The sequence below is a fragment of the Calidris pugnax genome, unplaced genomic scaffold (genome assembly GCF_001431845.1).
Source record: "Calidris pugnax isolate Ruff unplaced genomic scaffold, ASM143184v1 scaffold138, whole genome shotgun sequence".
Lineage (NCBI taxonomy): Eukaryota > Metazoa > Chordata > Aves > Charadriiformes > Scolopacidae > Calidris > Calidris pugnax.
Window position 1 is genome coordinate 162,819 of NW_015090858.1, and position 14,902 is coordinate 177,720.

The following is a 14,902-nucleotide window of genomic DNA, read 5'->3' on the forward strand; positions in this document are numbered from 1 at the left end:
AACAGCTGGAGTCACTTAACTAAATACCAGTGCAGGCTCTTTTGTTGAATTCCCTTACAGTTACATGACAACATCTAAAACCCTCCTGCATTTCAAATACCCAAAGGTCTCACGCCTCAAAATCCCCCCAACTTCTTTCTGTTCTTTCAGATTCCTTCTCCATCTACATACACAAAGGCACATTTTTAAACAAAGAGGAGAAGAGAAACAAAGCTCATAAGAGAAATCTGCACCTGATGAAAAGGGGCAGTAATTCAATCTAATTCCTTTCAGGTCACACATGCACAGGGCATTCCTTCTGCATCAACTCAGTTCTCCAGACTACTCACCTCTTCTCTAAAAGGTGCTGCAGCTCAAAACCAATTTGATATGAAAAAGTGTCCCCTGTTTTAAGAACTAACATTTTTACCTGTTCTGAGGCTTAAACAGTTGCACATCATCACACCACTGTTGAACCCAGGTCTTCAAATCCGTAGCCAACTTGGCTCCCCCTCATTCAGGGACCTACTGTGCTCTTCGGGGAACGCTGCTGCTCAAACACCAGGACCTGGGCTTCAAACAGCATCGAGTTACTGAGCTCTTCAGTTGGCTTCCTGCTACTCACACAGAACAAAGAAATAACATCAAATCAAGGTGCATCTCACAACGCTGCAAACACTCCTCTCTGTGGTTCTTGCTCCCATGTCAGACCTCAGTTGTGAGTGTCCTATTACTGAATGCATTCAACTCTGACAAAGTCGTTTCATCTCCTGTTAATGAACAACTTTGCTGTCGGGAGATTAAGACCATAAATCAATGCCAAAACCCAGTTAATTATTCTCACCCAGATACTGCCTGCTCTTTCCCAAAGACACGTTACAAGATGATGAGAACCCTAGTGATGGATGGAAACCCCTCTGATATCACACACCTAAGAACTGCCATGAAATACAAATACGAGTTCCTACATCAGACACATTTCACAACTGACCACACACGGCTGCGCTCGGCTCTTCGATATTTACCTACGAATCACTTTGCATAATCCTACTTCTCCAGGGTTCTTATGAAGCAGTCAGCATTCCTCAAGTGAAATAAGTCTAACAATCGGATTTAGCCAGAATTATTTCTTATTAAACACACTGAGTTGCTTAGAGGCTTTGAGCTTCCCCTGTAAGAAAGGATAAAAAAAAAAAGCAGCCTTCATGCAAGCTCCAGTTTGGAGAACACGTTTGGTGGTAGAGCTTCTGAGTTAGCGAGTAGGAAAGGAACGAAAGGCTGTATAGCAACAGAAACCAAGCCTAGAATTTGGGAAAAAAAACCCAAGCCCTGTGTCCACTGACACTAGCAGAGGTAGCTGAAGGTCCAGAGTGAGAAAAGGAACAGCGTGGGAAGTGGTCCTTTGACTTCTGGCAAGTTCTCTGCCCAGTACCATCACTAGTGACCTCTCTGCAGAGACCGGACCAGAGAGTCCATGAACAAGCCTTCAAACCCCTGGTGAAAGCCATCAAGAGAAAAACCCACGTCAGTAAGTCATACGGGACACCTCTAGTCTTTCCAGCCTCATGGAGAAAAGAGAGCCCACCAAGCTGGGGCTACATCCCACTGTACAAACCCAAAGGTGCTGGGCTGGGCCGTGCCAAAGGGGAGCAGCAGCAACAAACCTCTTATAAACAGCCACCTGTGCCATTTTGTAACCCAAACAGGGTTTATAGTTATTTTTGGAATTAGGCAAAATGATTTTTCGCCGGGAAAAAAGGCAAACAAGAGCTTTATTGAAATTTCAAAAGTTATGCCCAAATCTTTTCAGTCAAGACAAAATACACTTGCTCTCCAAGAAAATAAATTACCATAAAAAGCTCAATTATTAATTACTCAAGCTTTTGAGTACTAAAAAGTTCTCACTTCTTAAAGATAGAATTCATATCATATATTTTTACCCTGTGTAAAATATTGGAAACTTAAAACTTCTCTGTGCTTCTGAAGAACTTGGAGTCACAGTGACAAATCAATTGGCAGCAGAAGTTCAGAGCATCATCTCTCCCCAGCACTACATGCAACGTTATCATTAAAACCTCCTTCTGTTCCCCCCAATTAGGTATAAAGACACACACGAATTTAGTCCTATTCTGCCACATGTTCGTAATTTTTTCCAGTAGCCTGAGAACTGGAATGATGCAAATGCTCAGACATTTATTTTAAATAAAGCCAGCTTTTTTTCCTGTTAGACACTTAGGAAGCCAAAGATAAAAAAAAAAAAGCTCTCCCTGCTACGTCATGTCACCTCCTGTGCTGACACCTGGACACAGGTTCCCTTAATCAAACCCCCATTGATGCCTCCGAGGCTGCTACTTTCCTATTATAGAAAAGTTTTTGAACATCTCCTTTCCCAGCTGGTCAAAGGCAGAAAAAACTTCTGCGGTTAGAAAATTCCACAATACTGAGACAAGGCTACGATAGCATTTACTGTTAAACCCTGCGCACGCCACACTTTTGTTGATGTTGATGTTTTTGTTTTAAAGCTACTTTCCAAAATGACTCTCTTGCTACGGATATCTTCTAGACTGCACACATCTGGAGGCTGGCAAACTACATACCAGGCAACACAAAAAAAAAAAAGAGTTTGCTGGGTTTGTTTGGTAAGTTTGGGTGAGTGTTGCCAGCAGAAAGTTAACCACGACCAGTTCTAAAGATAAAACCCTCCCCGACAATTTCGGTGTGACTCAGCCAGTGGAAATCAAGCTCTGCCCAAGCGGAGGGGCAGGAAATCCCTGTATTCATTGCCACAGCAGCACTCGCAGTACTTAAACTTGCAGCAAATTCCCGAGCGATTATACTTAAGTATAGATCAGACGTGGTCTCCAAACACTGGCAAAACTCCCACTGGCAGAGAAGAAGCCACCCACGACCGGAGCCACGGGCACCCCAGGGTGCTGTGCCCCAAACGGGCAGACTCCCCCCACTCCCCAGCAGTGGGGTTTTCTCAGCTTCCTTCTGCACCTTTGGCCGATGTAATAACAACCCACCTAGCCATTCGTCAAGACAACCAAATTCAGATTTCAGTGCAAAAGAATTAAAAGTTTTCAAAATAAAAATTCAAAGTACAACAGCCAAACCCCTGGTTCTTTCAAGCCTGAGGAAGTGGCTATGCGATTCGGACGCAGCCACCACACCTCAACCTAACAAACGAGGTGTTTGCTCCTCACCTTACAAATATCACATATTTTCACCCTGCAGAGGCTGACACACACCGTGGGCAGCTCAAGCCCGGGGTAAGAGGAGGCTGCAGCCAGGCTGGTCCCTGCCAACAGCTCTCTGCGGCGGATGCTTCCCAGGGGGATACAGGAAAGAGAAATCTGAAGACAGGAGTTAGCCTTCTCCCGCCTCCTCCTCCAAAAAATCTGCATTAATGAGTGACTCGTGTCCCCAGAAATCAAAGCTTGTTTCTCATCCATCTGCTCCATCCTGAACTCTTTTGTAACTCTCTCACTATTTGGAAGATCCCAGTCCTTTCAAAATACAGCTACACTAATAACGCACCATCATAATCAACTCCCATGGACCAAGAACGGATTATTTGAAAATAACTTTTTTTTGCATCCTTCTTTAAATATGTCACCTTTCAATTTGTTCAGATACCTCTTTATTATTGTATCAGAGTAATGAGCTGTCCTGTATAATTTAGGTATGTTGGACAACCTGCTCAAGCCGACCCTGCTCTGGGTGGATCTCCAGAGACCCCTTCCATCCTCTGTGATGCTGTGATTCTGTAAAACTAGAAAGTCCTTTTTTTTTTCCCCCCTCTAAGACATTGTCATTCCCCATCCCCCAAAGAAACTCTGAACTCAGAAAATGCTTCATAAAATCTCAGAGAATGTGAAGATTGGAACCAGCCTCCCACAGGGGTTATTAGAAACAGCAGCGAGGGAAAGGAAGATTTGGGGGGTTTTAATGAAAAATTCCTTTTTCCTTTTTTTTTTTAATTTATTATTTAAATATGAAGACATAAACATCAAAATGTTGCTCTACCAAACAACAACTGTACTATTTAACATATCTATTTTCTATTATAAAGATTCACATAAAAACACGTGAGAAGCAGAGAAGACCACGCTGCCCAGGGCTGCGTCTTTCATCTGAGGAGCCACCCCAGATGTGATAAACACGGGTTTGTGTAGCTGGGTCCAGCAGAGCAAAACCAGTGAGAACAGGACAGGGGTTACGTATGTGCACTTTGAAGTACTTTGTATACTTGGACTGTTAAGCCCACTCAATAAAATACAACAAATACACCCCAGGAACTGCTGGATCTGAAGCATTTCTGGCAGGTGCAGAAATCAAAGAACAAAATGAGCCTAATCTGATTTGCCTGGAGGGTATTCCCAAAACACAATTTAATTCCTGAAATATTCTGTTATCTTTGCATTTCTCAGTGATACATACACAAAATATTTCTAAAATAGCAGAACTTACAAGCCAACCCCCTCAAACAAACACTTCAAACAGTTTTATGGGCTGTTGTAATAAACACGCTGCAGTCACAGCACCCACAGTAAATCAGAACATTTCTTACTTCAATCGCTTTCTCATCGTTCATGTTTGGTTTAAAGTTGCAGTAGATTAGCAGAAGTATTTGTATAAATATACTTACTCAACATGAATTAATGCTCAGTGTCTTGAGAGAACTGGGCTGGAGGGAGGTGGGTGGGGGATTGGAACTTAAATTAACTCAAGACCCTAACTGGAAATATAAGCTCTATGAAAATTAATAGAAGATGTATGAAAATGTAAGCGGTATGAAAATTCAAAGTGATAAACAACTGCATTGGAAAGCACAAAAGCAAGAACAACCACTTTCTCACTTTCTACACTGGCTCATTTCACAGCTTTCATGCACAATATTTTCAGTTTTGGGCTTCTTTTGCCATCCTCTGAAGAAAGGATGAGATTCATGCATTGCCCTGGTCAGAGAGGGAAAAGACATTTTTTTCAAACACACGTAAGATTGTGATATGCCCCATTAGCACTGTAAATGCTGATTATATTAAAAAAAGGAAGAATTAACAAATTGCATACCTGAGATAAAGGAGGAAAAGAAACAAAAAAAATTACATTTAGTAGCTTAAATCTCTGAAAACTTGGATTCAGATTAAATTTTCAACTTCCTAAGTAAAAAGGAAAATGGGATCTGTGTTTAAAACTTAGGCCTTTCAACCAAAACACCAGCTGTACCTGGTAAGCTCCCTCTTCTGGCTAATTAAGAAAATTGCTTAGATTTTGTATGCAGAAGTTTTAATTTTCCCAGTTAGGCTGTAGCAGGTGTGTTGAAGGTAGGAAGAATTTCAGGCTGTCTCTGTTTTAACAGCTCCAAAAATCAGAGCTAAACGCTGTGCTTTGCAAAGTTCACAGGCTTGAATTTTTTTTAACTGGGAATTCACTCCCTTCCAGCCACCAATCCCTTTCTTCACCCTTGCTGATATTTTGTGGAAACAGAATTAACATGAATTATTTCTAAACAGGAAATCGTCTCCAACAGACTTCGGTATTTCAGTTCCATTCATACTAGTTAATATTTTAATTGAAATTGTCCATTTAGTTACACTGATAAATAACTGCAAATGTGACTATAGAATTAATTCTAGCAGGAAGCTCTTTTCTGTCACTGATAGAAATTCTAAGCCTGTTCACGTAGCTTTTTATCACTGAGGCAGTTCTCATCAGCACGCTTGTGCAAGAATGCTGTCCTCTTACAAAACAGCCTGCTGAAAAGTATCATGGCATTTTTAGGAATAAAAGGTAAATTTGCTAATGGCATTCAGGATAAAAACCACACCAAAAAATCCTAAAAATAAGATTCAATTCCAGTTCTATCCTAAGATAGATACTTTCACTAACTTTGGCTCCCAGGATGTCCGTGCTTGTGATAGGTATATGGAAGAAAGAAAACATTCTAAGAGAAAAAAGCTGATTTATTAAATATATTACTTGGAGAATCAGGGAAACTGGGAAAAATTGGGTGCTCACCAGAAACAGGAAAGGGCATGTGAAGAGAGATTAACAAACCCACAGTGGAGGAGACAAGATGGAGAGGACTGAAGGCTTGAGAAGGAACATTTAACGGAGAATTCCTCCTGGGATGAGACTCACAGATTTAGGTTCAGCAGCTAAAGCAACTCGTCCTCACCAACCGAACACGAATCCAGGAGACAGAACAAAGATATAGTGGCAGCAACTGGCCTCAAATTGTAGATACAGATGTCTTCAGCCAAGAGCCACTCTCATTGTGGAGCAGCCAAATTAACGACAAACAGAGCTTGGCAAAATTTTTCATTTTCTTCTAAAACCTAAGTCATTGCAGATGATTTGTGTGGAAGAAACAATTCAAAGCACAAAGGGAAGTACTGTGTAGAAGAGTGTGAAAATCATAATTCCAGATGGAATAGACACACAGAGGATAAAAAAAATAATTCATTCAGCTGTGGCTTTTCATTATCTCAATGACTGTAGTAGCACGATGGCTCCTTTTTAAAAGCCCAGGCATGCTCCCCGCCAAGCCATCTCTGGGAGACTCCTCTCCTACCTGGGCAAACCAAGGCAGATGGTGTGGCCAAACTCTGACCTCTGCAAATCACTTCCTCTTCAACACCCTAATGACCTTCCATCCAGCTAACGACAGGCCTTGATGGGAAATTCAGCTCGTGTTTATGCCATCACTTCGGCCATACCTTCAGCCCCAGTGAAATCAACCCAAACAAACTAAAGATACCACCGGGAAAAGAGAAAAGGAAAGGTACAAAACGGGACCAAAGTGGAGCTTTATACAGCACAGAAATCCTGCAAAACCTACTTTGACTCTTCTATTTCCAACCGATAGGAACTTTCTAAGTATATAAACATTTTGTACCACAGAGTAAGATGCTCTTTACACACTGATCCAATAAAAGAAGAACAGATGCTACATCATCACACCACCATCATTTAGATTTTCCACTAATTTTTCCACTGATAAGGCTCAAAATATGCTGTAAAAGTGGCTCCTCACCTTTTTGTAAAAAAAAAAAAAGAATAAACAAAGAAATAAAGTTTGCTCAAGGTCAGGTGGACATTTAATAGCAGAATTAGAATCAAAACTGAATTATTTCATGTTTTTAACTCTATAATAGTCTACTGAAAAAAGTCTCATTTCTTCATTATTAAAAATTATTATTGCTGTTTTTCTTAATCTACTCCACCTTAGTCAATCAACACATAGTCTATTATTTCTGTATTTAACAGACCAATAATAATGTCTTGACTTAACACAGCTAATATTTCAGCCAGAAATTTTCTATTCCTTCTTATTTTCTATTTTGATCCACAAATCTATTCCAATGATTCATTTCAAAGGTCTTGTTGTACTTCTGTCTGTGACTGGCATTTTGAAAGTCTTCTTTCCTGAGGTCTTTTCATAACTTTTCATCTAAGTGAGCTCTAGAGTAAATCACTACCAGACTTCTTAGAAACAGGATACAAAACTAAGCAAAACCACCCCTGCTTTTATACGCTAACTCCCTGCATCCAGACAACCGACCTGGAAAGCTGGAGTTTAATGACAATAATGCAATTTTCTTCTTTTAAACACAGTCCTTCATAGAAATCTATGCAAAATCTTTCAAGACATTCGGTAATACAAGACAGAAGTTAATGACAAAAAAAAGGAAAAGTAAAACCAAAAACTTACAAGCTTATAAATCATCTCCCTGCCAAAGCAGGAGTTTCTCTCTAATGTGGACTGATACAAGCAGTACATTGCAGACAGGCTTAGTGAAGTAAGTGGGAGAACACATTAAAGCTCTTTAAGAAAGATTAAACAGCAGTATAAAAGTGAAAAGAAAAAGTATAAAAGTTAAGTGTGAAAGTAAAATGTGAAAATAAAACACAAATTAAAGTGCTGCAACAATTTGAGGTGGCAATGCCAAAAAATAGGTGCAACAAAAGGACAGGGTTTTTTGGTCTGTGGTCCTCCTTTTGTGATTAGGAGCAGGCAGAGCTTTAGAAAACACTTTCAATAAGATCTTTCTAAAGCAGTTTCTGGTCCCACTAAAGACAGAAACAGAGTGAGAAAGTCTGCGCAAAAATGCTATTTCTTGACTCCAGCAATTCCAGAGTTAATATACCAAATTTTGACTGGGGGAAGGAGAAGAAAAGTCAGGCTTTTCCTTCAGGAAGATACATCAAATTAAAACACCTGCAGGATGCTCTGGCTCTGCTGGTGAGAGCCCGAGAGGATTACTGAAGGAAGGCAGGGCTGGCAGTGCAGCAGACTGACTGTCACAGCTCCCACGTGGCTGAAGGCTGGGACAGAAGTGACACTGTGCACACAGACTGCTGTGATGAAGAGACACCACCGGTTTTTGCCTTCACATGTGCTCAGCTGCCGCAACCCCTGTCACTCCTTTGGAGCTGGAGGGAGCAGACAAGTGATGCCTCCTGAGCTGCAGAAACAGCAGACTCTTTCACAGCACTGAATCCTCACAAACACCCATGTACCCAGGAAAAAATATCCTGGTTCTGCATGGAAAGGACACTACTTTATGTCTATCTTTTTATACAACAGCTTCCCCTTTCCATATGGAAATAGACTATGCAGGCATGAAATAACAGTCAAGTGATGCCTCCTGAGCTGCAGAAACAGCAGACACTCACAGCACTGAATCCTCACACACATCCATGTACCCAGGAATAAATATCCTGGTTCTGCGTGGAAAGGACACTAATTTATGTCTATCCTTTTATACAACAGCTTCCCCTTTCCATATAGAAATAGACTATGCAGGCATGAAATAACAGTGTGCCTACTCACAGCAGCACAGCAAACGCAACACTGGGGAGTTTGGAAATGTAGCTGCTAAGCAGTTGGCCACTAGACTAATACTCATGTTTTTAAGTTAACACACTATTAAATATCCAGACAACATACAGGCACTGACCAATGAAAAAAGGGAAAGCAGGCAACGTTGATTTAAAGTTCTACAACACAATCTCAACACGTGGTGCTGATAACAAGCAGAGTTTGGATTTGTGCTTAGAGTATGGGTACAGTAATTAACCAAGTCTAAAAGAAGTGCACAATAAGGCTTTTCTAGAAGCTAATAAACAACTTATAAACAGAATATAAGACTTAGAGTGATCTGCTTTGAAATAAAAGGAAACTTATCTTCAGTAGGTTGGAGTCCAGCTGATGGAGAGCATTATGGTTGCTACCTGCTGTCATTTCTGAGGAGAGGAACCTGGGTGATCAATCCGCTCTTAAATTGCTCCTTTAGCTAAAGTGGCCAGTGAGGCTGTGTGAGGGGTTGACAGGAGAAATGGGATCTGGAGCAGATGCTATTGAAATCAATTAGTATGTAACGGGCTGGCCCCGAGTGAGTCAGTTACTGGAGCAATGACCGCAGCTGGTGGGATGCAACCCCAGAGGGAACAGGCAACAAACACCATTCACTCTTTACAAAACATTTCCTTGCGTAGTCAGGTCTAACTAAGAATGCTCGGATACACACTTCTTCAAATGTTTATCCAAAATATACAACACATAAACACTCCTCGAACACTACTTTGAAAGGCCTTATTGCTCCATTACTAATAAGAACCTCCACGTTACCTCTCAAGAAGTTTTGCAACAAAATGTTCCTGGATGCTACCGAATGCTGACTGTGTTTACCATTAAAACAGATTTCTGGTCTTCACACCCCAGAAACCATACTGGTCTAAAATAGTAAAATGGTATCATACCCCCATTGCGGAAAAGTATGTTTACACAGAAAACAGTTTAATACCCAACAGGAAATTAAAGTCAAACAACTTTTAAACACAAAAGATATAAATACTTAAAGGGTGTGTGTCAGGAGGATGGGGCCAGTCTTTTCTCAGTGGTGCCCAGGGACAGGACAAGAGGTAACGGGAACAAACTTGGACATAAGAAGTTCCATCTAAACATGAGGAAGAACTTCTTGACTTTGAGGGTGACAGAGCCCTGGAAGAGGCTGCCCAGGGAGGTGGTGGAGTCCCCATCTCTGGAGACATTCAAAACCTGCCTGGGACATGTTCCCGTGCAACCTGCTCTGGCAGGGGGTTGGACTAGATGATCTCCAGAGGTCCCTTCCAACCCCATAGCATTCTGTGCTTATCTGGAGCTTTTAGCAAAACCAGGCTTTAGCACAGAAATAGATGCACTTGTTGACATTAGGTGTTAACATATGTGAATAATAATCCTGATGGATTTCCTCCTTCCCCAGAAGACAACACACTTTCTTACCTTTGGCCACTTGGGATTGAGAAGCCGCGCTTTGATGGCGTCGTCCAGGGCCTTGTCGTACTGCTGGATTTTCATGTAGGCAGCCGAGCGGTTGCTGTAGAGGATGCAGTTCTGAGGGTCCACTCCCAAGGCCTCGTTGTACAGGACGATGGCCGTGTGGAAGTCGCCATCGTGGCAAGCCTGGTTGCTCTGGCGAACCTTCTCCACAAATTCAGCTTTGCTCAACATGGGACTGTCAGGGCTTCCTCTTCCGAAAGATTTCGATCCAAAGAAAGAAATCTGGGAGGAAGGGAGAGGGAGAAATGATACATTAGTGTTAAGAAATGCTACTCAAAAAAGGAAAAAAAAATAATAATCTAAATATTAGAAACTGTACAGCAGAAATTAAAGCCACCAGCGTTACTGCAGAAGGAAAAAGACCTTGGAGTGGTACCTCTGCTCACAAACCTCTACATCCAGGTACCTGCAAACTGCAAACTGCTCCTGGATGGGAAGGGAAGGATGAGCCTTTGGAACTGGGTATGCTCACAGAAATTAGCGGGGCACACAGTTTATTTTAGCAACAGAACAGTCATAATTTGCAGAGCCGCCCTCCCAGATTGTCAACTTCAGGCAAACACCAAATAACAAAAAAAAAAAAAAAAAAAGGATAAAGGTTTAAGCCTCTAATTATAAATATTATTATTTAAAATGTGTCATCATTGGCAGAGCCACCCTCCCAGATTGTCAACTTCAGGCAACACCCAATAACAAAAAAAAAAAAAAAGGAAAAAGGTTTAACCCTCTAATTATAAATATTATTATTTAAAATGAGCTGTAGAAAGCCCTGGCTCCATTGGTTCAGGTACACCCCATCTCCTCTCATTTAACTTTCTACATTTCTTGTTTTCCTCACTCAGTCATTTGTAGTCAGTAAATGTTTTTGTTGTGTCTACCCTACTCTCTCCCAATGATCCTCAAAAAAAGCAAGAATATCTTTGTACAGCTCTGATTACAAGAGAGTTGTGAAATCTGCAGTAATCGTATTTGGTGACAGGCAACATGTACACATGGTAACATAGAAAGTACTTGGAAATATTCATTAAAGGTTTAGATACTATAATTGAGATTGGTGTCATCTGTTTTCAGTCCCGCAGACAGAAAAAGGTTAAGAATATCACACATTGTTACCACACCACAACAACTGCAGAGCTTAAATACATTACCAGAGCAAGCTGAGGAGTATTTTTAGGTGGAAAGGGAAGCAAGCTGCAAACGACATCCTGTCTCAACCATCCAAAGGGCCTATAGACTTTTCTTTCTTTTTTTTTTTCCTCCTTAAGTCAAACAGCAACAGTAGAGAAGAATCAAATTAGAAACCAGCAATCTCTTCTTTTCCTTATGATTATACTCCATTTTTTCTGACAGGTGTTTGTCCAAACTGTTTCTAAACTTTGAGCAACAGCCCAAACGTTGAGCTGAAGACGTCGTTTTACACCACGCAGTGCGATAGCTCACACATTCGTGTGTGTTTAAGCATAAATTTCAGCATGTGGTCAGTTTTCCATGATCTGAGAAGTGCAAGAACAGAATATGAAGATTCAGCAGGTGTTACATGAGCAGATGCTCCAACACAAAAATCAGGAAGCCCTGAGAAAGGTCATTAGCCACCAGAAGGCCAGGGATGGCTGGAGGTACCACGGTGCCAGGGACAGCACAGGTCACTACTACTCCCTGGTTTCTAAACTACATGATATTTTCTTTTCACTACAAGTACAGGATCAAAAAAACTACTTGTTTTGTTCTTCTGTGTGGTCATAAGACCTACATTGTAACTGCGACTTCCTCCCAGGTGGCCATACCATACAGCATTCATTTATAAGTACATTGATCATGAAAAACTGGGGGGGTTTGATTGTCATAGACATTTTTGTCAACTCCAAACGTGAAAGGGCTCCACTGAGAATATCCAAAGTCCCTAAGAATTGGTGTTAAGACAGATAGGTGACATCATCTTGGCAGAGAACAACTTCCTTCAAATTCTTAAAAACAATAAAGCTACCTTAACTTAAATAATTGACTGCAACTATAACTTCCCTTAACAGAACTGGCTGCATCGAGCACTAAGTGACCAAATTCATCGCGATGTGTTAAATACAACCAGTTCCCATCAACGTGAAGAGTGAAAGTGGCAGGACACAGACTGGAATAAATTAATCTGATCAGTTAGTCACAAACCAGATTAGAAAACATGATTTTCTTTGGGTTCCTCCTTTATTACAGTGTCTGGTGCAGACTGCAGAGGAAACAATTTTGCTTCCAAAACTTATTATTTTGAACCATGTAGCTCAACCTACCAGTAACAGTACGCAACAGATTCAGCCAAGGTGATCTCTGGTTTAAATGCTCAAAAAAAGCAGTTCCTTTGGTAAATAGTGCCAAGTTTAAGGGTACAGCATATCAAATAAACTACTCCAGTTTCTCAGATGGATTTTAAAGGTGGCCTCTGTCCCTCCCATTGAATTTCCTGGGGATTGGCTTGTATTAGAGACAATTAAAAATACAATGTGTAGTTCTGTTCTCATATTCAGAGCAAGTGATGCAGCATCCAAGTGCAGGAGTACCACAAATAGTCATGAACTTGCGTTATTTAGAAGATAACTAGTTCAAGGAATAGATTCCTTGACAGCTATGGCAGCTCTAACTGTCTCCAGCAGGAAGCTCTGAAGGTACTTGCAGCCACGGGTTTTGTGCCTGGAGGTGGCCTTGTCCACCTCACCGAGAGTCACTGGGCACCAGAGAGGACTCTGAGAGGACGTGTCTCATCAGGCACCATCTCCAGGAGCACCAGCAAGACTCAAGAATGCACGAGGCCAACAAGAGCTGTCTCTTCTGTCTGTTTGTTACACAGGAACAAATGAAAACACAAAGCTGTTAATGATCTTCCCAGGATCCCACTGTGAGTCTGTAACAAGGAGGAGAATCCATGAGGAGACGTCCTCGCTGTCCAAGTCAAGTGGTTTCTGCCTCTAATATCCTGTGAAGCTAAATAATCCCACGAGAAAAAAAAAAATGAAGCTATTTTAAAGGAAACTATGATGGTAATTTCTGGAATATGTTATTATTTAATTCCTGCTATCACGAGAACTACGTAAGGCAGTAAAACATCATTAGGTAAAAGAAAGAACCACAGAACAAAACTGAGTCACTGTGGTGCTCAAACCACAAATACAAAAAGTACTCATTAAAAAGCCATCCCCACTTTCCAGTCACGACTGCTCTTCTCCTACTAACACAGTGGAAGGTGACGGCATCACACGTTTAGGCTGCCCAACACTTTGTTATAGAAGGTTCTCGTACGGACTAAACCAACGCTAAATAAGAAGCAGAAGTTCCTTAGTGCAGTGAAAGGAAAAAGGTTCTAATGAAGTGCAGAAGAGGATCCAGCAGAGAGAATTTCAGGTAGGAGCTCATGTATTTCCAATAAAGAAGGTGGCACCAGCTTCTCAGCATCACTTCTCCAAACCAGCTCCTGCCCCAGAGGTCACACCAGACAGAAGCTCCCACAGCACTTGGTTCAGATTGGGCTCAGCAATTAATTCCCTTCACTGGTGAAGATGCCTTCTCTTCTTGCAGAAGATGCTCAAGATTCAACCTGACCAACCACTCAAGGTGAGTGTTACAAACACACACAATCTTCCTCAGGCTTTTTCTTTTTCAAAAACAAACGAACTCCCAAGACCTAAAACAAACAGGAAGCTGAACACACGGAAAAACCTACATTAGGAGAACGTTTATCTTCCAAAATCGAGTTTGCTAAACTTAGTCCTCTACTCAGACAGAACATTTAGCAAATAAAACAAGTAAGTGCCCGTAGATGCTGAAAGATCTGACTGTCTGAGCAGCTCATCGCTGTCCAGAACACAGCGGGGAGCACATTCCCATTGAGTTCCAACAGGATGAGTGAGGAGAGATAAAGGCAAATCCAAATCCTGCTCCAAGACAAGAGGACAAGGGGAAACAACGTGGTGCAGCAGCAGGAAGAGAAGGCTCCATCAAGGAACAACGCGCCTGACACCTCGGAGCTTGTTGGTTTGTTATCGAATCCATCCGATTTAATGCTACACAATTCAAATAAATGCGCTTTATATAGATCGTGTCTGGAGTGGTAAATCCATAATTACGATATCTTTTAAAAAAATAATCCTTTATATCTTTCAAAAAAATACTTTGAACATAAGACTGTAACTTACAGCACTATTCTATAGAAAAAACAACATTTTAGTAAATTTCCTAATGGAATATATATTTAGGCTTCTGGAGCATATTGTTCTGCAAATATTTTACTATTTTGGTTTTTCAATGTCATTAGAGACAAAAATATTTTATATACGAACTTATTAACAGGAAGGAAATTGATTTTTTTTTGAACTGGAGCTTATACACAATTTGGTAAAGAAAAACTATGTCTTTTCTAAAGAATTCTCTAAAAATAAGAAGCAACTGTGGGCTTCCAGCACTGAGCTTGGAGAGATCTGCAATTGTAACATCAGTTTGATCCACTCTAATTTGAGCTACACTACACGTTGCTAAAAATTGACACAACAGCTCCACAATCCATAGCTAAATTTAAACAGTACTTTTTGGTTC

The 14,902-nt window shown here is 41.0% G+C and overlaps 1 protein-coding gene across 1 annotated transcript in view; it reads right to left on the bottom strand.

Annotated features, from left to right (window-relative positions):
* TTC28 (tetratricopeptide repeat domain 28) overlaps positions 1-10,531 on the bottom strand; it is a 157,180-nt gene extending 146,649 nt beyond the window's left edge. The window contains exon 1 of the mRNA XM_014944049.1: positions 10,274-10,531. Within this exon, the coding sequence (XP_014799535.1) occupies positions 10,274-10,501 (228 nt within the window). The 5' untranslated portion in view covers positions 10,502-10,531. The remainder of the gene's footprint in view (positions 1-10,273) is intronic.
* Positions 10,532-14,902: the final 4,371 nt, after the last annotated feature.